This window comes from Nansenia antarctica (genome assembly GCF_963989245.1).
Source record: "Nansenia antarctica genome assembly, chromosome: 3".
Classification (NCBI taxonomy): Eukaryota; Metazoa; Chordata; class Actinopteri; order Argentiniformes; family Microstomatidae; genus Nansenia; species Nansenia antarctica.
The window spans coordinates 56260890-56286900 of NC_137688.1; the positions used below are offsets into that span (position 1 = coordinate 56260890).

The window sequence follows — 26011 nt, forward strand, 5'->3', positions numbered from 1 at the left end:
CTATCTCTGTCAATAAAATGAAAATAAATATAAGTGGGACTGCCCCACTCAGAAAAAAAACGAAAAAAAACGGGGGAAAAAACGGTTTACCATGATTTAGCTAGCTGAAGTGAATTAGCTAGCATCAAGTGGGCTAAAACCAGTGGCTGCTGGCCGATAGTGGGGCGCCGCCCCCACCTTCACTTCCTAGTTGCGATTTGTAAAAGTTTTTAAAAAAAATAAACATTGTTTATTCACAAAATGCGGCTGATATTCTGTCGGCGCCTATCAGCATTCATTAAAAATCCTCCAATACAATAAACATTTTATCTGTGTGTGTGTAAAATTCACTGTTAAAATACATAGGGGGAGGAGTCGGGTCGCCGATCGAATGCAAGTCTATCGCAGGCCAAATACTTTTCGCTTACACGTGAGCTGTAGCAGCGCTCCAATTGGCTGTCTCTATTTCTCGGCCGGGGCGCAAAAAGTTGCGTCCTGAATATCCGGTTGTAATAGCAGACAATGCATTATGCTGAGGACTTCCGACTTCCGGGCTTCCGGACTTCCGGGCTTCCGGAGTATTTTAAATGAACATTCGTAATGTCTGTCTCTGATGTTCATGGTCAATTAAATCAGCCTATTTTGTGCAACTAATAATGTTCCCGCTAATGGGTTAAAATGAAGGTGTAGTGCTGAGGCACAAATATGTACATTTCTAGCCTGCAAACTGCGACACTTCAAATGAATGTGCAATAACACTATGTGCAATATGACAACCCTAGTCGTCTATCTGTACAGTATAGTATAGTGGATAGTGTACATAGCCTTTATTTATTTATGTAAACCAGCTCCTTCCCTTCTTGTGTTTTCTTTTGTTTTTTTGTTTTTTTTGTTTTTTTTTTGTTTCCTAGCACCGGGGGAGCCACCCCTCCTAAATTTCGTTGTTTGGTACCTGTACTATAGCAATGACAATAAAGACCATTCATTCATTCATTCATAACCGAGCAGCCTCGCACCTAACGTGCAAGCACCTAGCTTCGAACTATTCATAGCAATATGCGCGGGGCAAAAATAATCTAAAATCACCACGAACAGAACGGCGGAGGTACGGGTAAACAGGGCTCATGTTGGTGTCATCAAAGGTAAGAGCTGTTTTTCTTTAACTCAACTGATAGCATTACCTTGCTGTTGTTGTTTACCGAATGCTCCATCTGACTGTCACACTGTGATTGTACTTGTGTAAACAGTTAATGAGTAACGTTAGCCGGTTTTGTGCGTGTCCTCTCATAGGCCTACTTCAGTGGTGTAGTCTAGTTTTTTCTAGCGGGTATACTGTGATTTTCCCCTCCCAGCCTCATATCGTTCATTGTTTGGCTAATCCATGGGAGGGTTCATTTGGGGGTTATTTTATTTGTTGATTGTGATTGGTTAAAAGTATGCATGAGTGGAGTGATTGGTTAGATAGAAATGGGGGCGGGCTTAATGAGTGTGGTCTGAGAGACAGGGGAGACGGGAGGTCAGTTGTAGAGAGATATGGGAGTTGGTAAGTTGAGTTCTGTATGATTGTGTAGTTTGTTAAATCTTTTCTGTTAGTTTGTTCACTGTTAATTATTTACATGTACTAATATCAATGTGTTGTGTTCAGTTTTACAATCTGTTTAATAGAGGAAGAAGGAAATCAAACCGAATTGTGTCAGATCTCATCATTTCACCCGTACTGCCGGAGCAAGCAGAAGATTCACCATTCAGCTAACTAGAGGGAGAGCTGAACAATTGTAAAACACCCGCTGACGACCGCAGGAGGACGGACCGTCAGTTAGCTAAGGAATACAAGCACGGTTGGACGCAACAGAAGCTCCGGGAGGACAAGGATCCATTCACCGGAGATAAGAGCAAGCTAAAGCCTGGTCAGGTTAGTAACTAGCCACTTGCTAGCCAGCGTAGCATTAGCAAACTAAGCTAGCGTTAGCCCTGTTGTCGCAATAGCGCAGCAGGCACGCGGTAGAGCTTATAGCACTCAAAGCTACAGCTAACTAGGCCGGCAACGGAGCCGTGGCGCCCGCGACCGTAGCTAACTAGCCACTTGCTAGCCAGCGTAGCATTAGCAAACTAAGCTAGCGTTAGCCTTGTTGTCGCAATAGCGCAGCAGGCACGCGGTAGAGCTTATAGCACTCAAAGCTACAGCTAACTAGGCCGGCAACGGAGCCGTGGCGCCCGCAACTGTAGCTAGCTAGCCACTTGCTACCCAGCGTGGCATTAGCAAACTAAGCTAGCGTTAGCCCAGTTGTAGCAATAGCGCAGCAGGCACGCGGTAGAGCTTGTAGCACTCAAGGCTACAGCTAACTAGGCCGGCAACGGAGCCGTGGCGCCCGCAACTGTAGCTAATTAGCCACTTGCTAGCCAGCGTAGCATTAGCCAACTAAGCTAGCGTTAGCCCTGTTGTCGCAATAGCGCAGCAGGCACGCGGTAGAGCTTATAGCACTCAAAGCTACAGCTAGCTAGGCAGGCAAGGAGTGAAACAATCCACGGCTAGCTTCAACTGGTTAACCCAACTGCAAGAATCCACAGCCAGCTAGGCTAACCTACAAGACCCACCAAGAAAGGAATTGCGAGCTAATAGCAGCTACCCAGAGAGCTACCCACACCCAGCACTCTTCTCTGTGACTCTATTGACTGTTTGCATTAAAATAGGTTTGTGTGTACCTGGGTATTAAGTCGTCGGGGGGAGGAAAATCCTCTCCCACTTTATTATTTTATTTTTAGCAGTATCCCTGGGATGACCCCACGGTGAACCTGGTTCCGCTGCCGAAGACTAGTTAAGGAAGTGCAGGGACCAGCGCAAATCAGCTCAGGGAGTCAGAGAGGGCTGAAGATATAAGATAGAAAGACGAAACAGGTACACACAAGTTATTTCTGAGTCACAGGCAGAATGGAGGCACTAAAGACCGAAAGGGAAAAGTTGGCAGTCACTTTTGAGAGAGGATATCGCCACATCATCAGGTCAGTGGCATTGATGGGCGAAGATGACATGAAACGCGAGTGGATAGCGCTCCTGTCAAACGCGAAAGACCTAAACTCTGCAGACGACAATTATGAGGAAGGTTTGCAGGCCAAAGCAAGTCAGGAACCTGAGACAGGTAACAGTCAGCTTCTTCAGGACATCACCAATGCCGCTGAGGAGAGAGCTCAGAAGGTTGAACAGGTCGGTCACGTCTTAAAGGCCAACATGTGGACAAGGTTCGCGGGAGTCGAACTTTCATCCACAATTAGACGAGCAGAAAGGAGTCACGAAGGCGCGAAGAGGATCAGTCTAGAAGAGGCAACCCACGACGTTTGTAAAGAACGAAGCACACTCACAGAGAACCTCATCATCAAAGCGCGAAGTCTGCTATCAAGCTGGGGGGAGTGGATCCCTGTAGTTGAGGCGTGCAACACGAGAAAGTCACTAGAGGAGCTGGAGGACAAAAGGGATGAACTTTGGGAAACGTTTGTGACTGAATTTGGAAGAGTTGAGAAGGAGAATACTGACAAAATGGCCGACAAGGCCGCCGCAGCAAAGCAAATGGCCACCGACGCTCTCGCCGAAGATGAGAGGAAAAGGGCCGACGTTCTCGCCGAAGAAGAGGCCAAAGATCGAGCGACGAATAGAGAAAGGGCCGACGCTCTCGCCGAAGATGAGAGGAAAAGGGCAGACGCTCTCGCCGAAGATGAGAGGAAAAGGGCCGACGCTCTCGCCGAAGAAGAGGCCAAAGATCGAGCGACGAATAGAGAAAGGGCCGACGCTCTCGCCGAAGATGAGAGGAAAAGGGCCGACGTTCTCGCCGAAGAAGAGGCCAAAGATCGAGCGACAAATAGAGAAAATAAAGAAGCCATTGCCAAGCTGGAAAGGAAAGCCGCTGAGGCAAGACTGAAGTCAGCTGATAGCGTGGCCGAGTTTGAGAAGGAGACAGCGAAGGTGAAATTGGAGGCCGAAGAAGAGATCGCTGAGGCAAGGCAGAAGGCGGCCGTGATTGAGTTGAAGGCAGCAGAAATAGCCGCTCAAGAGCGCGCCAAACTACTGGAGGCTCAGCGGGAAGCATGGGAACAAGCCCGGGAGGCAGGGCTGGAGAGCGCCACATATGGAGGCAACCGCACTGGAGCCATCTCCAAGATCAAACTCCCTCCAACGAGGCTGCCCGTGTTCAGCGGGTGTATGAGAGATTTTCATCGCTGGCGGAAAGATTGGGAAAGCCTGCAGCGGCAGGGAGACCCATCGGGGTCGCCAGAGGTGAAGAAACTCCACCTCCTCGAGAGCATAGACCGAAAGGTTTTCGAGGAGCTCAAACTCTCGAGCTACCGCTCAGCGGAAGACGTATTCAAAGCCTTGGAGAATCGGTTTGGAGACAAGGCAACCATCGCGCTGCAAATTATTGAGGAATTGGAAAGAATACCAGCGGTAAAAGGAGACCAGCCGAGGAAAGCGATCGACCTTATTCAGGCAGTGGAAAGAGCCCTCATGGACCTGACAGACTTAGGAGAAGTGGGCGCTATGAAGAACCCACTTGTACTTAAGGCCATCGAGGGCAAACTGCCAGATCGCGTGCAGGAAGGCTGGATTACCTTTGTAACCGAACCCGAAAACCAAGTCACCCCAGACAAGCGGTTCGATGCTCTTCTTCTGTTTCTGAAAAGGCAGGAAGTAATCCTCGAGGGGATAGCGCGAATCCGAGGCTCCACGGCGACCTCTGGGGGAACACCGGAGAGGCCAGTCAGATGGGAGAAGAGGGCATTCACGAGGGCCACGGAGAGAGACTCACCGGTAGATGAAGAAGAGGAGGAACATCGAGGTGAAACCAGAGTCACGGGCAGGAACTCGGAAAGAAGAGAAGAGTGTGACATCTGTGGAAGCGATCAGCACGGTGGCAAAATATTCTTCTGCCAAAAGTTCAAGAGTGTCAGTCTGGCAGAGAAACGAGCCATAGCAAGGCAAAGCAAAGCCTGTCAGAAATGTTTGGGCATGCACGGCGCCGACGGGGAGTGTAGTAACCGGTACCTGTGCAGAATGTGCAAGCAGAATGAAGGAGGGGCGAGTCATCACTACCTTCTGTGTCCCAAGTGGAATGAGGGAAAGAAGACAGGGCCAGGGTTCTCTGATGAGCAACGGGAAGTCCTGGACTCTTTGGGACTCAACCCTGAACAGGAAAGGAGGGTGAACGCATTCACCAGTAAGGCTTCGATGACGCTGAGCACGGGCGCAGAAGGCGGGGGTCTCTTCGCGGAGAATGGGCCAGAGGAACATCCAGTACTAATGATGACATTGATAGTCAAAACAGAAGCAGGAAATGCCCTGGGAACCCTCATAGACCTCGCCTCCGACACAAATTATATCACCAACCGGGCCGCCGATCGGCTCCAACTGGAGCGGAGGCAAGTAACACTGACTGTGCAGGGGGTCGTGGAATGAAGGTCAGGGTCAAGACTAACAAATACCTGCTAAAGGTCAGGGCGTGGAGCAACAACAGATGGAGTCCCCACGAGATGGTATGCTACGGGCTCGACACAATCGCTCGTGCAGACAAGGTCATCAGTCCAGAGCGACTCTGTAAGTTCTTCCCTGGGGTCGAGAAGAAAGAGCTGGTCCGACCGAAGGAAATCGAGCTCTTGATCAGCCACCGAGAGGGACGACTCGCTCCACGGTGGAGAAGAGGGACGGGAGACTTAGTGCTGTGGGACGGGCCTCTGGGGAAGACCGTGGGAGGAACGCACCCAGACCTGTTTGAAAGTTGGGAAAGATCCGCACACAACTCCCAGACGCACTTTGCACGTTCTCTGAAAACGGAGGCAGTAAGATTTGAGGAGATCCCCTGCAAGACGCCCAGCGCAAAAGAAGAGGATGGAGACCAGAAGCCGCAAGGTCATGAAAAGACCGGGAGAACAGCTGCAAGCAGCAAAGAGGTCCTCGAGTGGTGGAGCTGGGATAGCATCAGCGCCGCGTGCGAGCCAAAGTGCGGAGGGTGTCGCTGCGGAAATTGTCAGCCGGGCGGGAAAGAGATGACTCTCGCAGAGGAAAAGAAGATCAAAACCTACGCAATTACCCGCGTCAACATCGGGGACAAGCCAGCCGGATGCATCGCCCAGCTGGCCATGAGGAAGACGGCAAGGCTGCCAGAGGTCGCCCACCTAAAAGAAGAGCGGAGAGCGCTTGAGGAGGACACCTATGTAGACGACATTCTAGCGTCTCATGGCGACAGGAGAGAGCTGAGGAGCATCACGGAGGGAATCGAGAGGACGCTCAACGCTGGAGGTTTCGCTCCGGAACCACGGATCCAGTCGGGTCAAAGTGGGAGGAGCAAAGAGGGCCAGCCTGCAGAAACGAGGGCCAATGTGGAGCCAGAGTCAGAGGTGTTGGTGCTGGCTGATCAGCTGAGCGAGGAAACATCCAGGGGAGTGGCTGTAAGTGCTCGAGACAGCGTGAGCATGCTGCAACGGAAAGCGTTCACTGCAACTGTAACACGCGCTCAGGCGAGGAAGGGGATGGACCCGAAATGCGCCATTGAGGAGGAAGCAAATGCAAAGGGGACATCCACACCGGTTGGGAGTTCCAGGGACCTCGAGCATGAGAGGGAGAGGCTTTGGGGTGCTGCTCTCATGGACCTGATTGAGCCAGAACGCTTCAGTGAAATAGGCAGGCTCATTCGGGTAGTTGGATGGGTCCGGCGAGCTGTTAGGCAGTGGTTGTTTTGCAGGAGGGCTCCAGAAGACGCAAAGTGGGAGGCTACTCGCCTGAGGGAGACAAGAAGCGGAGTTAGCCTCGGCGTCCAGGAAGAAGTGGGACGGTTTTGGCGACAGTGGAGTCAACTAGCTGGGCCCGGACTTCTCATCCGCACCAAGTGGCACAGAGAAGCCCGAAATGTGGCCGTGGGAGACGTGGTCTGGTTGGCTGACCAAAATGCCCTAAGGGGGCAATTCCGCCTGGGGCGGGTGGTGGAAGCGAGGCCAGACGAAAAGGGGTTGGTTCGGGACGTAAGAGTGAGGGCTTGCCTAAGCCAGCCTGCTCTAGGAGTGGGGGCTTCAGGACGAAGAAGGAGCGAAGGCCGCGATCTCTTCCCAACGCTCGACCGAGACATCAGGCGGGTGGTCGTGCTGTTTCCCGTGGAGGAGCAGTAAAAATGACTATTGAAGAGAGGGAAAGTTGTGGTCCATTTAGTTATAAAGGACCAATGGACCAAGTGGGAGGTGTTTGGCTAATCCATGGGAGGGTTCATTTGGGGGTTATTTTATTTGTTGATTGTGATTGGTTAAAAGTATGCATGAGTGGAGTGATTGGTTAGATAGAAATGGGGGCGGGCTTAATGAGTGTGGTCTGAGAGACAGGGGAGACGGGAGGTCAGTTGTAGAGAGAGATGGGAGTTGGTAAGTTGAGTTCTGTATGATTGTGTAGTTTGTTAAATCTTTTCTGTTAGTTTGTTCACTGTTAATTATTTACATGTACTAATATCAATGTGTTGTGTTCAGTTTTACAATCTGTTTAATAGAGGAAGAAGGAAATCAAACCGAATTGTGTCAGATCTCATCATTTCACCCGTACTGCCGGAGCAAGCAGAAGATTCACCATTCAGCTAACTAGAGGGAGAGCTGAACATTCATAAACATACATCTGCGCTCCCTGTCTAACGTTATATATATAACATGACATGTTATAAGGCTGATCTGTGCATGATATTGCTGCATTCTGACATATTTCATGTCGCATCTCCCCCCTTTGATGGTATATGATGAGCTATAGTCAGTCGCAATGGTCCAAAATTCAAGTGCTTCGTAACACAGACGGGGTGAATTTCATGAATGAAAGTGAAAGTTCTGTCACAAAACGCCGTTACGTATCCTCACACATGTTTAAGTGGGTATTGCGTGGGTAAAGTGAAATTACGTCTTTGTTTTGAGCGCCAGTGCGCGTTTTATGCGCGTGCACGCGGGGGAAAAAATTGTGCACGCGGAAAAAAAAAAACGCGCGCGCTCGAAAGAGGACCCCCCCCCGCCACTAATGTGAAAAATCCTGGAGGAAACACTGCTGTGCCCCACCCAACATTTTTAGCACCAGCCGCCACTGGCTAAAACCATCGAAATTAATATCATACAGTAATAGCAAGGTGATTTGTTTGTTGTGAGCAGCAGGGACAAGCTAATATAAAATAAACATCATTATCACATCAACAGAGCTAGCTAGCTATGTTGCAGTGCAGCAGTGGGTAATGGAATGATGCTAGCTAGCTAGCGATTAGCGAATGTTTGCATAGCTTGATATTAACCAAAATAAGAAACGAAAATATTAATAAATGGACATGACATAGCCTACCTCTGTTATGTGTACGTTTCTCCTCCTCCTCCTTTCTCCGCTTCCTCCCCTGTGCACCCGAGGGCTTAGTCCTTTTCATTCTTGCTGATGTTTAATTTGCTAGCTGCTAGCTTGTTGTAATTCTCAATGAACGTTCAGAGAGGGCACGCGTTAGTTGCGGGAGGGGGAGAGGGAGGGGGAGGGGGAGGGGAGGTTCGCATGAGGCGAGTGTCACGAAGCGTAATAGAGACAGTAGGCTGAGACATGTTTTCATAGAGACATACAATTCATTTCATCAGAGACAAAATTATTTAAATGAAAATAAAAATGCCCGGGGGGCGCCAAATGCCAAATGGGTGGGGCATTTGGCGCCCCCCGGGCAATTGGCGCCCTAGGCGACCGCCTATGCCCTGCCCATTCCCAAAGATTATGACAAAAGGATGCTAGTTGCTTGAATCGCGCCTCCTTGTTACAAGTCTGTCACTCACTCTTTCACTTCCTGACCTGATATATAAAAACATATTTGTCAAAAAATGTGTTGTCAACTAAAGCATGAGTTGGTTAATTTATCCATGTGTATGAACACAAGATGTGTGAATTTCTGCTACAGAAACCATTGCTAACGTTTGTACAGGAGAGGGCGCTGTTTGTTAGTTGTTTTTTATCCAGCATATTATGCTCTTGAAAACGTTGATGTTGCTGTAATCCGAAATTGTGAAATAAAGTAAATATTGATCATATTCTTTGAAGGAGTATTCTTACTATACACGAGGATGAGCACAACCTACCTAACAATGTACGTTTTTTTTTCATTTAGATAAATACAATCCAAATACTTTATGTAATTTACATCTGAGATATCTGAGATTAATACAACTTTATATTTGGACATTGATCCAGTGTATGACATTAACCCATGCCATACACCTGTAGAATGAACGTTACAATAGCTGATACGCCTGTGATTGGCAGTTTCTTGAGAGAAATGCAGTATATTTTCACACACTACAGTCAAATAATCTTCATACAGAAGGGCTATGCTGCTCTATTTCAATGATCTGTCGTCACTTCTATGTGTCCAATCGGCGACAGAAATCTGCGAAATGTACGCACGCCACGCCTCTCCGTGTATCTATTTATACAATATTGCAACACGGTGGATAGGCATTACAGTGTAGGCATAGGTCGTAGAAATCACCACCGCAAGCTACGAGTGCTTCTGAATGGATGCAATTTCTAGATAACATAGCTGATACACCGGAGGGAAAATACTCTTGAAATGAGTATTTAGACACATTTTGGGGTACACTTTTGGGGTACACCTTCATCTGCTGCTCTTCAATTGTTATTTAAATCAAATAGGCTTAGCTGTATTGAGAGCACATCTGTGACAGTGCCGCCAGTGTATGACATTTTCCAGTAACGTTTATATCGGCATTAGTACCAGCAAATGACAGAAGATTACAATATGTCAGACAATGACGCTGGTAATGATACGGCAGATGTCGTGCCTGCAGAGGAAAGCGCAGTGGAGCCCGAGGGGACAAGCTGGAGCGACGCAGAGCCCGAGGAGAAGAAGGAGAACGGAGAGAGCAAAGGAACCATCCAGGAGCCGGTCCCCGAGGCGGCAGAGGAAGAGTTCGTGCACCCTGAAGGAGGTTGGGGATGGGTGGTCATGCTGGCTGCGATGTGGTGCAATGGAGCGGTGTTTGGAATCCAGAACGCCTTTGGCATCCTGTTCGTGTCCCTGCTGAAAGAATTCGGCTCAGAAGATGATGAAGACCTCAGGTTCAAAACAGGTGAGTTGTCCCAAACGGAGCTGTACTAGGCTAGCTTGCTCGGCCTGTGTGTGTACTCTGTGTAGCCTACTGTACAGAGACACAATCATGCCATTATTTTTTGTCAGCTAGCACTTCCTGTAAGAATGTTGAATTGACAAATGGAATTAGCTAAATGCTAAGTAATCAAAACATACTTTTAAAATCCACGTTTTAATTTGGTATCATTAATCATTCAAACTTCATAATAATTGCGCTGCTTTTCCTGGTTGCAAAAAGAACATGCCATGCCACTCGGCTGGCTGTTGGAGGTAGGAGCCTTTCGCCGTGCGTTACTTCCAGGAGGCGGGCATTTAAAACACCGCGAAAATGAACGCAAACGATTCGCAAATCAAAAGATCAAGTTGGTTAAAATTGAATTGCATTTACTACGTTTATTTTGTCAATGCAAAATTCCAGTTGACTAAAATGTATTATGTAAATAACGTTTTTCATCCACTTACGTTTCCCGTTTGAAAGCTCTGTAAAGGTCAGTAGGTTAGTCGAACATACTAGGATCGTCACAGAAGATCATTACGAGATGAAGAATCAAGAAAAAACAATTATGTGGGATTTAATTACTACATATCTCTATATCCGCTATTATGTAGGGTACATTCTTTGCGCTTGCATGGCTATGTATAATTTAGGCTAATCTTTGAACCCATTTGTCCAAATAGTAAGCCCACAGCATAAGGAACAGGAGAACGAGTTTATTGTTGGCACCCTCCCGCTGGCTCACAGTGTCTGTCAACTTTTCATTAATTGGCAGCTGCTCTTGCAGTATGAACTAATAGTTCAGAGCAGGGCACATGAACACTTAATTATTACTGATCATAGTTGAATAATGAAATGGTTAAATGTTTTACATTGTGTCCTCAAAGTATTAAATGTGAACCCCCTTAGCACAACCCAGGTAGGTATTAGTAAAGTGGAGTAGTCTCTTGGTTACAGAGACTGACGATTTCAGTTAGTTTCAGAGCAACATAAACTGGAGTATGTTCAGTGACAGCCCTATCCAACCAAATACATTTTTACAGATAATTGAAGATGTGGTAGTATACTGACTTACTATGTGGTGACAATCCTTCACATCAACCATGAGCTACCAGTCTCTATTTCTCTTAGTTTCATCATTTCGGCAGTTGCTATGCTTTGGCTTTTGTAGGGCAATAAAGTGGGGGCAATCTAACACAGATGCATGGTTCGTTGGTTCTTGTAATACATAGGTGGGTAGGGTAAGAGGACTGCGGTCTCTGCTGTGATTAGGCAAAAGTGTTGATGTCACTCCTTTTAAGGGTGAGGTCATGACCCAGGCTATATATGAAAGTAAAAGTTACACTGTGTTTGGGAGTGGTAGGTTAGAAATACATCAGAAATCACTATATTCTTCACACATAATATGTATATACAGTATAATTTTGTTCTGATTCTTCACCCAATGAGAATGGATTTATCCATTGAGCATCTTTGCTGATATCTAAGATATTCTGCAGACTCATGTAGCCTAGGAGCGTTGTTACATTGTAATAACATTGTTACAACGCAATTACTTCAAGTGCTAATCACTGATAATCCTATTAATTCCTGTTTTACTTGTTTCACTTCGATACTATGCCCGGATTTTGTCCCACAACATTAAAAACCTCTTAGAGCTTCCGCTTCCGGAATGTGTGGCGGGGATTGCATCAGCGTGCCTCGAGTCCAGCTGTCGCCCCCCATTTCCCCAATCCCTCCTAGTCCAGTTGTCAGAGGTCTCCCTGAGGAAGGAACATAAGGCAGGATGCCAGTAGATGCTGCTGGACAATGGGAGTTGGGTGCCTGTGGGGTTTTTGGTTGCCCATATCATAATAGCCCATATCATGGCCTTTATTTTACCTAGTTCATAAAACTGCAGTTACTCAGGGGCAATGCCTTTTGGGGTTAAGACAGGAAACAAGAAAAGCAAGATCTCTCAACGGCGCATGACATCATTGGCTTGGTTTGTGTGCAGATGTGAGGGATATATATACTTAACCATGTGTGGGATATATACGTATACTTAACCATAAATTAAGCAAAACGTTTCACTACAATATAACAGGCCTTACAGATCAGCCCAACCAAGTTAATGGTACTGAAATGTGGCCTATTGTACAATTAACTGTCACTCATTTAAAATAGACAGATCAAAGGTGTTAGCTCTCAAGTCACCAGCAAGAAGGTTTGTTTCTGTTTATTTATTTATTATTATCTCAAACAAGAAGCCTGGATTTTCCTTTAGCGATATTGATGGAATACGCCCCCCTGATGTTGTTAAACATTTATTTGTGTCCTTTCATAAACATACACTCGCCGAACACTTTATTAGGAACACCTGTACACCTCATTCATGCAATTATCTAATCAGCCAATCGTGTGGCAGCAGCGCAATGCATGAATTCCTGCAGATATGGGCCAGCAGCTTCAGGTAATGTTCCCATCAACCATCAGAATTGGGGAAAAAATGTGATCCCAGTGATTTTGAGTTTGAGTATTTCTAAAACTGCTGATCTCCTGGGATTTTCACGCAAAACAATCTCGTTTACCTAGTTTACTCAGAATGGTACAGTAAAGGAAAAACATCCAGTGAGCGGCAGTTCTGCAGGCGGAAAAGCTGTGTTGATGACAGAGGTTAACAGAGAATGGCCAGACTGGTCGAGCTGACAGAAAGGTTACGTTAACTCAGATAACCACTCTGTACAATTCTGGTGAGTGGTAAAGTATCTCAGAATGCACAACATGTCAAACCTTGAGGCAGATGGGCTACAACAGCAGAAGGCCATGTTGGGTTCCACTTCTGTCAGCCAAGAACAGAAAGTTGAGGCTGCAGTGGGCACAGGCTCTCTAAAACTGGACAGTTGAAGACTGGGAAAATGTAGCCTGGTCTGATGAATCTCGATTTCTGCTGAGGCACACAGACAGCAGGCTCAGAATTTGGTGCCAACAGCATGAATCCATGGACCAACATTACATGTTGTCTCAACAGTCCAATCTGGTGTAATGGCCCGCACTTTCGGCCCGTTAATGATGATGAATGAATGAATGGTCTTTATTGTCATTAATATAGTACAGGTACCATACAACGAAATTTGTGAGGGGGGGCTCCCCTGGTGCTAGGAAAAAAATACTAAAAACAAGAAGGGAAAAGAGCTGGTTTACATAAATAAAGGCTATATACACTATCCACTATACTATACTATACAAATAAAACACTGTGCTGTACTCTATGCTATGCTATAAATATCCTAACATTTCCTATCTCTGAACCTTATGTGCACGAGGGTTGTCATATTGCACATAGTATTATTGCACATTCATTTAAAGTGTCGCAGTTTGTAGGTTTGAAATGTTCACAGTTGTGTTTCAGTATTGCACTTGATTACAATCTAGTAGCTGCCATCAAATTGTCTAGATTGTCCAGGGCCTAGAACCTAGGTCTTTGCTGTGTTCAGGGCCTGAATGGCCCTAGGGTAGAAGCTGAGCTTCAGTCTATTTGTCCTTGCGGACATGGTCCTGAACTGCCTGCCCGAGGGCAGCCGAGCAAAGTGTTCGTTCCCAGGGTGGGATGGGTCTCTGGAGATCTTGGAGGCCTTCTTGAGGCAGCGTGTGTTGTACAGCTCTTCCAGAGAGGGGAGGGGGGCGCCGATGATCTTCTGGGCCGATCTCACGACTCTCTGTAGCGCTTTCCTCTCTGCGGCTGTGCAGCTGGAGAACCACACGCAGATGCAGTAGGTGAGGATGCTCTCCACTGTGCAGCGGTAGAAGGTCACAAGCAGCTCCTGTTTGAGGTGGTATTTCCTGAGGACTCTCAGGAAGTAGAGCCGCTGTTGTGCCTTCTTGATGATGGCTGCTGTGTTGGTCTTCCAGGACAGGTCATCCTGAATGTGCACCCCCAGGAATCGGAGGGTTGAGACTCTCTCCACGCTCCCTCCATCGACGAGCAGGGGCTGGACCTCAGATCTTTTCCTCCTGAAGTCCACAATGATTTCCTGGGTCTTTGACTGGTTCAGCAGCAGGTTGTTAACCTTGCACAGCTTGCCCAGCTGCTCCACCTCATCCCTGTACGCCGCCTCGTCCCCGAGATGCAGCCCACCACGGTGGTGTCGTCTGCAAACTTTATGATGGAGTTGCTGGGGTGGACGGGGGTGAAGTCGTAGGTGTAGAGGTTGTAGAGGATGGGGCTTAGCACGCAGCCCTGGGGGGACCCAGTGCTGAGTCTGAGGGCTGTGGAGGTGTGGGAGCCCACCCGCACCCTCTGGGGGCGGTCAGACAGGAAGTCCTTGATCCATGCACAGATGGAGTGTGATAGTCCCAGGTCTAGTAGTTTGGTCACTAGCCTGTCTGGAAGGATGGTGTTGAAGGCAGAGCTGAAGTCCACAAAGAGCAGTCTCGCGTAGCTGTTCCCCCTCTCCAGGTGGGATAGAGTGGAGTGGAGAGTCGTCGCGATGGCGTCCTCTGTGGACCTGTGGGCTCTGTAGGCGAACTGGTATGGATCCAGGTTGGGCGGGAGGCGTGTGACTATGTGGGCCCGGACCAGTTTCTCGAAGCACTTCATGATGATTGGTGTGAGTGCCACCGGGCGGTAGTCGTTTAGGCAGCTCACCGTGCTTTTCTTCGGGACTGGGATGATTGTTGAGGTTTTCAATCATCGCTTGAATGCCACAGCCTCTTTGAGTATTGTTGCTGACCATGTGCATCCCTTCATGGCCACATGTCACAAAGCAAAAGTCGTCTCAAACTGGTTTCATGAACATGACAATGAGTTCAGTGTTCTTCAGTGGACTTCCCAGTCACCGGATCTGACTTGAAAGTGCACCTGCTGAAAAATCTTGTGTGATGCAATCATGTCATTATGGACCAGAATCTCAAAAGAATGTTTCCAACATCTTGTGGAATCAATGTCATGAATAATTAAGACTACGGGATACTACCCAGTATTACTACCATGAGGGCGAGGTGAAATTGGGTGAACCATTCAACTGAATGGGGTTAGAGGGTGGGATGATTGTTGTGTTGCACAAATACTACCTGCTGTATAGGAAGTGTCCAAAGTACAGGAAGTTTAAAGGAAGATCAATGGTGAGAGGCCCATTGCCCTGACAGGCAGGATGAGAGGATGATTGACTAGGCAGAGATTACATTGGAAAACTCAATAAACCTTCCGAATGGGACTTTTTTTTCTTCAGTATATGGTATATTTGGGAGAGAGAGAAGAAAGATACTAATACGTTTAGATACTATTTAGAATGACAGGGTAAACAAGATTGATAAATGATTTAGGCCTAGATTAGAATGAACCCCATCAGATTATTATACCAGCGGTTTAACTACTATCTGTTTTCCTGAAGAGGACTCAGCACACAGCCCTGTGGGACACCAGTGTTCAGGGTCAGGGTGGAGGAGGTGTGGTTGTCTAACCTAACAAATTGGGGTCTGTTGGTCAGGAAATCCACGGTCCAGTTGCAGAGGGATGTGCTGATGGCAAACTTGGAGGGGATGATGGTGTTGAATGCTGAGCTGAAGTCAATGAACAGTGTTATGTCTCCCAGATCTGACTCGTTGGGGGTGTAGGGGAGACAACAAAGTGTATACATCAAGCTTAATGTTGTGAACTAATAACAAGTCACAAAGCAATTTAACTAAAGTGCAAGAATTTATTTACAATAATAGTGATGAGATTACAATACACACGCCAAAGGACAACAGGTAGACTATGAGCGGTGCCAACTAAAAAATAATCCTAATTATTAATCTAGTGCATATGTACAACCTATTCTAATAAATACATGGGCATCCAAGGGTATCTCACCTACTCACCTGTTTTCTATGGTGTATGTGTGTGCCAAAACAAATTAACTCAAAAGACACAATGTTCAATGTAAGGCAAATGAACAAGACAGGACAAGTTAATAATAACAAAAAGCTCTACTGTAAGTGTTCGTAAGTACATGTTGATATCTGATTTTACTGAAAGAATCTAAGTCGACAGAACAAACACAACCACACCCAAAACTAGTCGACTGACAATGGGAAATCTGGTGGAACATTTAAACAGACAGGCAGCCTTCTGATTGGACAGGAACAGGGAATGATTGATGAATGACGGGGATGAATGGCCAATTGCAGACGGACACATCAATGTAGAATGATAGTGAGAGGGAAAACAGAAGGACGTAACAAATAGCAAATTGCATCCTTGCGTTGGTGTTGTAATCCAGTGGGTCAGGGCGGAGTGTAGTGCTGTGGAGAAGGCATCCTCCATTGATTAGGTTAGCCAGGACCAACCTCTCAAAACACTTCCTGATGATGGAGGTGAGTGAAACAGCTTTGATGACTGGTTCCTTGTTGTCCTGGTCGAAGCAAGTGTAGAAGTGGTTGAGCTTGTCTGGGAGGGAGGCAGTGCTGCTTGGGGAGGGTGTGTTTTTGGGCTTGTAGTCCATGATGACCTGGATGCCCTGCCACATGCGTCGTTGATCAGAGGTGTTCTGAAAGTGCTCCTCAAGCTGCAGTTTGTGGTTGTGTTTGGCCTTCCTAATGCCCCTCTTCAGGTTAGCCCTGGATGAGACAGTTGTACAGATCGGTTCTCTATCTGGCACACCTAATATGAAAATGATAAACTGTGATGGGATGTTATGGAATTGTAGCGAATATTAGCGAAAGTTACATTTAAGCTAATAAAACACTTGTTTTACAGAGATGTTGTCTTGGTGGAGAGAGACTTCAGACACAATGAGCTCCTTCACCATTGTGACTTATTTGCCATAAGTCTTAAGAATTTAAGCATGGCCATAGACCAGGTTAGTTGGTCATTAATGTGGATCATAGACATTAAATGCCACTCAGAGTGGTTATTATGTCATGACATTTGACATTTCCCCAGAGCTGTCAGATCAAAAGTAAAAACCTCCCCATTTAATCAAATTGGTTTGGTCCATGCTTACGCCTCACATGTGGGATAGTAGTACAGTCTTAGCCCTCCTGGTGGAAACTGAATGAAAACCACTTGATGCCTATTCAGCTTGCTCACTGAGAGGGATAAACAAGTGATGACTAGCTAATCTAGTGATAATAGCTGCAAGTGCTCAGAGAGAGGGGAGAGGTCAGAGATGAGGTGGCTCAGCCATGTGTGTGAAGCATGCTAAGCCATTTGTCATGAATGGGACATGTCTTCATGTGGTGAGGGGAAGGGGGGGGGGTCACTGGCCAGCTACTGTGCCCAGTATTGTATCGCTCCCTTCATTACCCCTGTCTTCATCTAAAGAATAGCACTGTACTAATTGCCTCCCAATGTTGTTCTGGCTGAAATTGAATGGTTTGCAGTCATAAATGTACTTTACTTTACTAAATTATGATTTTAGACTCTACTCCATGAAGATAGATTAAACAGAGCATGTATAGACTTTGGCAGAAATTAAAAAATGCATTGCACACAAAAAAAACTTGATTCAACCTTTCAGCTGTTTGTTGGAGTATATGTGTTATACCCTACTTCTGTTCTCCGTGCTGAGGATTAGTCTAATCACTCATTAATGGAGCAAAATCCCCCAGAGCTGGTCCTCATGCTTTAGCTCCAAAACCCTGTGTTACCCCACTGAGAACTTATATTAGAAATGTACTGAGGCATGTATGTAGAAGCCCTTCAACTTAAACAGGTGGGCTACAATCTTAACTGAATAAGCCTACAAAAAAAGCATGTCTAGTGAATGAATGTCACATGTAATCAGTTAAGAGTTACTGTTCATGAGTGTGAGTGATGGTGGAATGTTTCTTTCTGATTTTTACATTCATCATCCTGCCCTGATGAGGTAGTACATTTTTCTACATAACCTCAAAGCACCTCAGTGTTGGTTAATTCCTTATGTTAAGCTTTAAGGAGAATTACATAGAAAAAAATGTCTGGCCCTTTGAGTGCACTGTACTGCCAAACACAGGGTTGCTTTGCCAACAGTCCTGAAAAATGGACCTGAACTTTTCACATCCACGGCTGGTCTCCCTCAACTGTGGTCTATGAGCTAGAGCCAAGTATAGTCTGTTGAAAAGAAAATGATGTTCTTTATCTATAAGGATTAATAATCTAGTCTTTCTTAGATAATTGCGTCTTTCAACTCAAGAAGGGAATTCAGTACCATGTACCATGTAAATAAATCGGAATGCATTCAACTTGAACGTTTTTTTCTTCTTCTTTTTTCTAAGAGATGAGGTTAAACTGAGGTCTGTTCCAGCCAGGTTTACTTGTCACGAGAAATAATGGTTCACTCCCATACACACACTGGCCTGCTGTGCCCACCCCTCTGCCCCAGGTGCAGAAACAAGTGCCAAAGCGGATGAGAAGGAGAGTTAGAACCCTAATCAGCCAATCGCGGCATGGGATGTTGGGGTGGGGAGTTGGAGCCCATGGGCTGGACCCCTGCTTTGTCACTGGCCGTCACATCTGTGTAAAGAGTTCTCTTTCCCTCCCTCACTCCAGTCTACAACGAATGCCAGATGGGGTTGCTCCTAGGCCCCATGCCATATAAGTCCTTTGCTTGTGGAACCTAATGTTAGAGTAGCTGTAAAAACCAACAACCTGTAGGTCACACAGGCAAGAGCTTCACTGTTCCTGACCATCTGTTTTGATGAATCTGAAGCAACCTTCAAGATAAAGATGTTCATTCATATCCTTCATATGACTAGATATAGTTTTCTTTGGTATGGATGTTAAACAAAAAGGTCAGGCAGACAGATAAAGCTGATGAATGATGGTTTGTCTCTGGAAGTAAACTTGACATGGTTATTGACCGAAACTGAGTTCAGCTTTAGCGTTAAACTGAAAATATTGTTTCAGTATCTCTCACAGTGAGGATCTGCTGTGCTCCGACGCAGGTGAACAGAGTTCATTTGACTGCCCCCTGGTGGTTTGGACAGGATAGAGTGTGAAGGGCCCTGCCAACATAAAACCACCTTGAGGGTCCTAACCCTAACCCTAGGCCAATGATTCTGACGTACGTTGAGATTACATAACATGTCTGTCATTATTTTACACACTAACCGGGCGAGTGTACACTGTACAGTACACCACGCAGAGAGTGATTTTCTTTCCCTGATCATTTGTAAATGAGGAGGCAAATGAGTGGCGGCGCAGCATGGGATCAAGATGCATGTTTTAGATAATCCCACATCCCGGCACCCTGTTCTTCCGATTCCAAGCCTGTTTGTTTCCCCCCAATCTGAGTTATAGCTGCAGGATCCGTGGTACTTTCCTTCCAGTCTCGCTCCCATGGAGAGCAGGGGGAACAGAAAACAAGGTGGTCTGGGGCGAGGCCTTCCTCTCTCCATCTCCCTGGGTCCCTGGTCCTCTGGGCCCTCGGCTGGGACTGTCTGAGAAGCACGCAGCAGCAGTAAAATTATTAAAACAAATAAAAGAACACAATGGTCTATAGCTCCGTGTCTGCGTGGGGTACAGAGAGGAAATCTTCAACGGGAGACGGCAGCCCTATGCATTGCTCTATATCTCTCTTATCCTGGGCTTAGCCCCACAAAGGAGCACATTCCAGCCCTTTTGAAAGTGGACATTAACAACCTGGCTGCAATAGTATCATGGGTCTAATTCAATATCGTATGCGCTTGAGATTTTTTACTGCTGTGTGACGAGTATGAATTCCTAGAAAACGGTTGGAAGTCAGAAATGGTTGGTCTGACCATGCCAGCTTTGGCACAATTTAAAAAGAAAAAAGAAAAAAAAGAAACCACATATGGGTTGAAGCTCTCCAAAAAACGTTGATGATCTGCAAGCTGGACAAAGTTAATGGTTGACAGAGCATTTGATATCCGTCTCTCAGAAGTTTAACACTGAGCTAAGGTGAAGGTTGTTGGGAGATAAAGCAGGGAACGGGTAAACACACCGGCGCAAAAGCACAGCTTGCATGCCACACAGCGAGCAGGAGCACCAATTGTTTGGCTTCTTGGTCATGACAGTGAACGTCACCCCATAGCCCAAGGGGTTGGAAGAAAAGGAAAAAACTCCCAGTAATGACTGCAGTGAAACAGTACCACTACAGTAGTGCCTTAGCCTCAAGTGAAAAGGGATAGATTGTGAGACAAAATGGAAACTTCTGAAAAGCAAGCCTTACTAGTGCATCTTGAGGCTAGAATTCTAGGGAATTCTATTTCCCTAGGGTGCTCATTACTAAACATAACTGTTTATAAATACCAAACACACTCATCTGAATAAAAGGTGAACTGTGATATGGAAGGTGGCCAGGCATCATTATACAACCACCTCAGGGTCCAAATCGCTGTGTTTGGATTCAAATTACTTCTGCTCAATAGCTCACCTAAATAAACATCCATTTGGGTGGCCATCTGTGCCTGTGTCCTAAGGTTACACTGCAATATTTCCTCAGTTGTTTTATCTGTAACTCTACCAGGAAACAGAGCTGATATTCCAGAAAACAGCAGCTACTATGTCATTACAGGGTTATGACAGTCGACTAACTGCCTTTTAGAGTTTGATTTTGTGTGGAATAAACTGAAATCCCTCAGTTTTTAAAACTTTTTTAAACATTTCATTTGCTCTTAAAACTCTTATGAAAAGTTGATGAACGGGAGTTAAGATTGGGATGGATGAAGGTATTCTGCTTAGTATGATTCGAAATTTCAAATCTTTTGAAAAGTATTTGGAACAAAGACTGGTGATAGTTGGAAAAAGCTCAAATAAACCATGCACAAACTCTGTTACACAATACAGAGACTGGAGGGAAACTCCTCAATTATAATCATCATCATTATTGTTACGACTCCAAGATCTTATGGCTCTTATGGGATTGGAATGATGAATGGGGGAACAGATTGGCCAATTGACTACACCTGAATGTAGAATGACAGAGGAGAACACAGAAGGGAAGGAAACACAACAAGGACACATGGGGACGTAACAATCATCATCAGGGCTTTATACTCCACTCTCTTCCCCTGCCACTGACATCTCTCATCATTTACATCTATATGATACATTTAGTATTCTTAATATCGACTGGAGTAAAAAAAAAAAAAAAAGAAAGAATCCTGCCAAACAAGTGCTGGTGTTTCCTTTTCATTTGATAAGATGATTCAGCAACCATGAAAACCCCCTTTTCACTTCCTGCAGAAAAATTGGTGTTTAGAATTAACCCAAACTTGACTGTGTGCAGAGTTAACCCCCCCCATCCCCCATCCCCCACCCCCCATAATGTTCTATAATTTAGCCAAGTGTAATGGCTTCCAGCTGGGGTCTTGAGGAGTTGGAGTCAGCTAGGTGATGGTATATAGTGTAGGCTACACTCAGGCCCAGATGTGGGGTAGTGGACTGAGGCTCTGCATGGCGCCAAGGAGATTAAACAGCAACCGCTCTTAATTATTAGTGTAATTGCTAGCCAAGAGCTCTGGTAACGACGTGACTGGGGCTTTTCTCATTAATGCTTGACATCACAGAGTGGACGGAGGGAGCTGGCGTGAGCACAAGGAAGGAATGGAGCTGGCGCAGCGAGGGGGCCTCGTGTCATAACTGGTTCAGTGTAACACCAAGGTGCTCAAGCATAACTGTACATTGTTGGCCCCCTTTCAAACGGACGCTTCCTGTGAGCTAAAAACGGTTCTTCTGTAACTTCTCTCTCTCTCTCTCTCTCTCTCTCTCTCTCTCTCTCTCTCTCTCTCTCTCTCTCTCTCTCTCTCTCTCACTATTCGTCTGCCTCGTCTCTGGTCCAAACCAAATGTGGTTTCCCTGGCAACAGTTACATGGAATTACTGTTCTGCTTTCACAATGGTCACAAGTGTGAATCTGAGCAATCGTGGCTTTTTTGGGGGGGATGGACTGAATTCATTCACAGCCAGTTAAAGACCATTATGTGTCACGTCGACCACTCAACTTCTTGACGTCTTTCAGAGCACTGAATGCTCTTTTGTGGAAGGATAACAGCCCCAGTACTTGTCTCGTGGTCGTCATTATGCTGCAACCCCCTTGGGGGACATAAGCACGAACCCTTGCAAAAGGAGTTCGAAAACATGCAGAACATATGGGGTCTGCGTCTTAAACCTGTTCACCCCGCTCGCCTGCGTCCTCTGCTGGATACAACTCTGCTCCGAGGCAGTCTTGCTCTCTGCTTGCGGCAGAGTTACTGTACACAGTAACCACTCCAGCGTTCTCCTCCTCCTCCTCAGAGGTGATTGGGTCTAAATTGAGAGTCGGTCTGATCATAATGAGACGTGGCTGCCTGGCTGCTGGGGTCGGGGCTGTGTTGCTCCGACGCAGGGCAGGGCAGGGCAAGGCTGGCGCTGTGGTCCATTACTTCCCCCCTGATGGAGCCAGAGTGGGGTCCTGTCCTGAGTCCAGCCCGGGACAGGCCAGAGATGTGTGATGCCCTGCGGGACGGGTTTGGAACTAGGCCAGTTTGTCAACATCGAGCAGCTTAGCCTCCTCAGATCAAACCCAGGAGCATGGACAGAGTTAGAGGCCCCATGGATAGCTGGCTGCAGACTGGAGTAGCTTAGCTGCTCTCCCAAAAGCATGTCTCAGTCTAAACTGTTTGCCTAACATACATCACTGTGCTCTGAAAGCCTGTGTGGTTATGTCATAATAAGATTTCGGTCTTCTTTTTTTGTTGCTAAAGCTGAACTGTAATTCAGACTGTTGTGCTTTAGAAGCTCACAACCTGGTTCTTGGGCATTTTAATCTTCCCAGAAGAAGTAAAAACATCCTATAATGAAATGATAGTTGTTGTTGTTACACAAGAGATCCTCATAGATATCCTAATAGCAAGCTTAGATACAATTCCTGCAATAGTCTTATGACACAAAACACATAGCACTGCTATGAGACTATTCCAGGAAGTAAACCTGTGCGATATCTATGAGGTTTGTATGCAAAAGTAACTCTACTTTGGGACCAAATTAATGGTGGGCTGATGAGAAATCTATAAAATATACAGTGTATTATTTACTTAATCAAGTAAAAAAATAAAGAAGAAAGAAAGAAAGAAGCAGCAAGTTAAAGATGTGGTTTAGAGTCCCATGGATGCTCTTAATGGAACGGTTTTGTAGGTTATTCTGAAAGATATCTAAGGATATTGAGACAAATCTTTTCATGCCCATAGGAATTCAAATTGCTGTTTTTGTAAATATCTATTAGATGTAAATATCTATTAGTGCTGGCATATGTACTCCCTTGAAACTTATTTGAAACGCATCAGAAATGTGCTTATCTTATTGGACATTTACCCTTATTTTTCTTCATGTGTTTGCATGGTTGTAGTAGTCCATAAGCATGCAAAATGTTTGTGCACCATAAACAGACTACAGTACAGTGTTAACACCTTGTTTTAAAACCCACCCGTTGCTTGTAGTAAAATAGGACAGATGGTTTTCTTTCCTTTAGCTTCCCACTCAGCGTGGGCTGCCTGGTACACCTGTCTTCCTTGGTAGCCTGTTGACAGGCTGTCAGTGTGTGCTGTTGATTGATGAACACCTCCCTTTATGGTGTTGACTGGGAGTGAGAGGCTGTAGTGCAGAGAGAGGTCCTGGGTCAGGGAGGGGTTCCCCAGACCGTGGGCTTTGTAGTGTTGGATTAAGGACACTCTTCAACTGGCTTTTTCCTAGGATGCAGTGGTTGGTGTTTGTTTGACCACAGAGGCGAAATGGTCTGTACCAACATTGAAAAGTACAATATTAGTTGGTTGGCTTGACCATTAGTAGTTTCCATTCACTTCAGTTAATAGATAACCTGAGTGTATTTGCTGAGTTAAGGGCACCCACTGGCTTCCATTAGAAGCCCAAGACATCCTGTTTAGAAACGGAATGCTATCGTTTCAGCCTGCACGATATGAGGGAAATCTGCGATGTGCAATAACATTGTTCAATATTGCGACTTATATAGTGCCTTATTCCAAAGCGCTTTACAATAGCCTCTCATTCACCCATTTACATTTTACATTTACATTTTTGGCATTTAGCAGACGCCTTATTCCAAAGCGACTTACAATCAAATGTAATTACATTTACACACCAATGGCGGCAAGCTACCATGTAAGGCGCCGGCCCACTGATTGGGAGCAATTTGAGGGGTTCTGTGTCTTGCCCAAGGACACCTTGACAAGCCGGGGTTCAAACTGCCAATCTGCCGACCTTGCGATCGTTATACGCCGGCTCTACCTCCTGCGCCACAGCCTCCACAATAATGAAATAAATTATTCTGAACAAGCTTTCATCGAATTGCACATGCATACCCAACCAGTTAAACAGAACATTAATTTAACCCTCTATGGCACCTTGTTGCCTCTAGGCAACATACCCATTCTTGGCCTTTTACATTCACACAATGCATCCCCAGTTATGAGGCAATACTTAGAAAAAGAGGCAGGGCCATAAGGAACCAAAGGCAGTCTCTCTGGAGGCCATGCTGAATCCCTTTTTTGCAGACTGTCCCACAAGGATCAGCTTAGCCATTTCTCTCCACAAACATCGTCTGAAAACATATTTTCCTGGCCTTTTTAAATCTGGAAAATTTTAAATTAATAATAATAGCTGAGTAAAGCTTACCTTCTAATAGTTTAATTTACTTTATTTGCTAATTAAGTAATGGAAACTTGTTAAAATGCAAATGTTGTCTTGAGGCAACACCGTACCATTATGGTAAGTTGCAAATGTTGCCTTGAGGCAACACTGTGCCACCATGGATTCACCATGACACCATGACACTGGTCAGGCGCACCTGTCAGGGGGCAGGTGTGCCTCTCTTGGGGCACCTCTCGGGGGCACTCTCCATGCCATTACTTACCATTACTTACATTTACGTACTTTAGCCACTTTACTCTATTATACTGAGCCAATTACCACTATTGCACTATTGCACTATTGTCTATTGTATTCCACCCCTGTACATTGTACCGCGCATTTAAAATCTTTCATCTAGTATTTTTTGTATATATAGTTATGTCTAATCTTGTCGTATTATACTGTTATTTATTGTTTTTGTTTGCTATGCACCGTGCATGAGAGGGAAACACAATTTCAGCCTTCTGTATGTCTGTACATATATTGGATTAACAATAAAGCTGACTTTGACTTTGACTTTGACTGACCATTATGGCACAGTGTTGCCTCAAGGCAACGCATCCCAAAAAGTACCCCCCAAAAAATATTTATTTGAAATTTCTTTAGATTATGTTTATTTGGTCTATTCTAAAAACACTCCAAACATTTTTTCCCCAACTGGATTCATAATGTGTGCCATAGAGGGTTAAATAAGACATTTAATTACCCCCAGCTCCCTTTAAAATATTTTCTTCTAAACTCAACAAAAACATCTCTTGAAATAAAACATATCTGTGGGAAAACAAACAACTGTAATGTCTCCCATTACATATAAAATAATTCTGTGATGGAATCTGGTAATCTTCCAAACCAAAACCATAATCAAAACCATATTTGGTCACTGTGTTTATAGGCATCATGTACAGTCAAATAAGTTTTGGCCTGTTATTTCTCTGTAGAGTTTGGACGTTTTCTCATGAGGAGTCACACTCACAAAACTCTGAGAAATGTGATGTTTTAGATTTGCTGTTACTCAACGTTTATACATTTCTACATATAACCACTAGACAGCAGATCATAACAGACAAAAAATAAAAACTTAAATTGTCATCTTCGTTGTCAAAAACGGTTTCGAAATTATTAGCCGCCAGCGAAATATTGGTAATGTTATTTTTGGTGTCCACCATGTTTACAGTTAGGTCGTAAATTACGCTGAAAACGTTGAAACCAGAACGCTCTGAAATCAGAGCAGATTTTCAGAGTGAATTCTACGAACACACACACAATTATATTTTTCTTATTCTTCGCGCTTCAGGCAGCCTTTTTTGATGTGTTTATG

General features: G+C 45.4%; 1 protein-coding gene across 1 annotated transcript in view; it reads left to right on the forward strand.

The window, feature by feature from the left end:
* The first annotated feature begins 9482 nt into the window (after window positions 1–9482).
* Window positions 9483–26011, forward strand: part of slc16a10 (solute carrier family 16 member 10) — a 38843-nt gene continuing 22314 nt past the window's right edge. Inside the window, exon 1 of the mRNA XM_080526067.1 lies at window positions 9483–10092. Within this exon, the coding sequence (XP_080382193.1) occupies window positions 9744–10092 (349 nt within the window). The 5' untranslated portion in view covers window positions 9483–9743. The remainder of the gene's footprint in view (window positions 10093–26011) is intronic.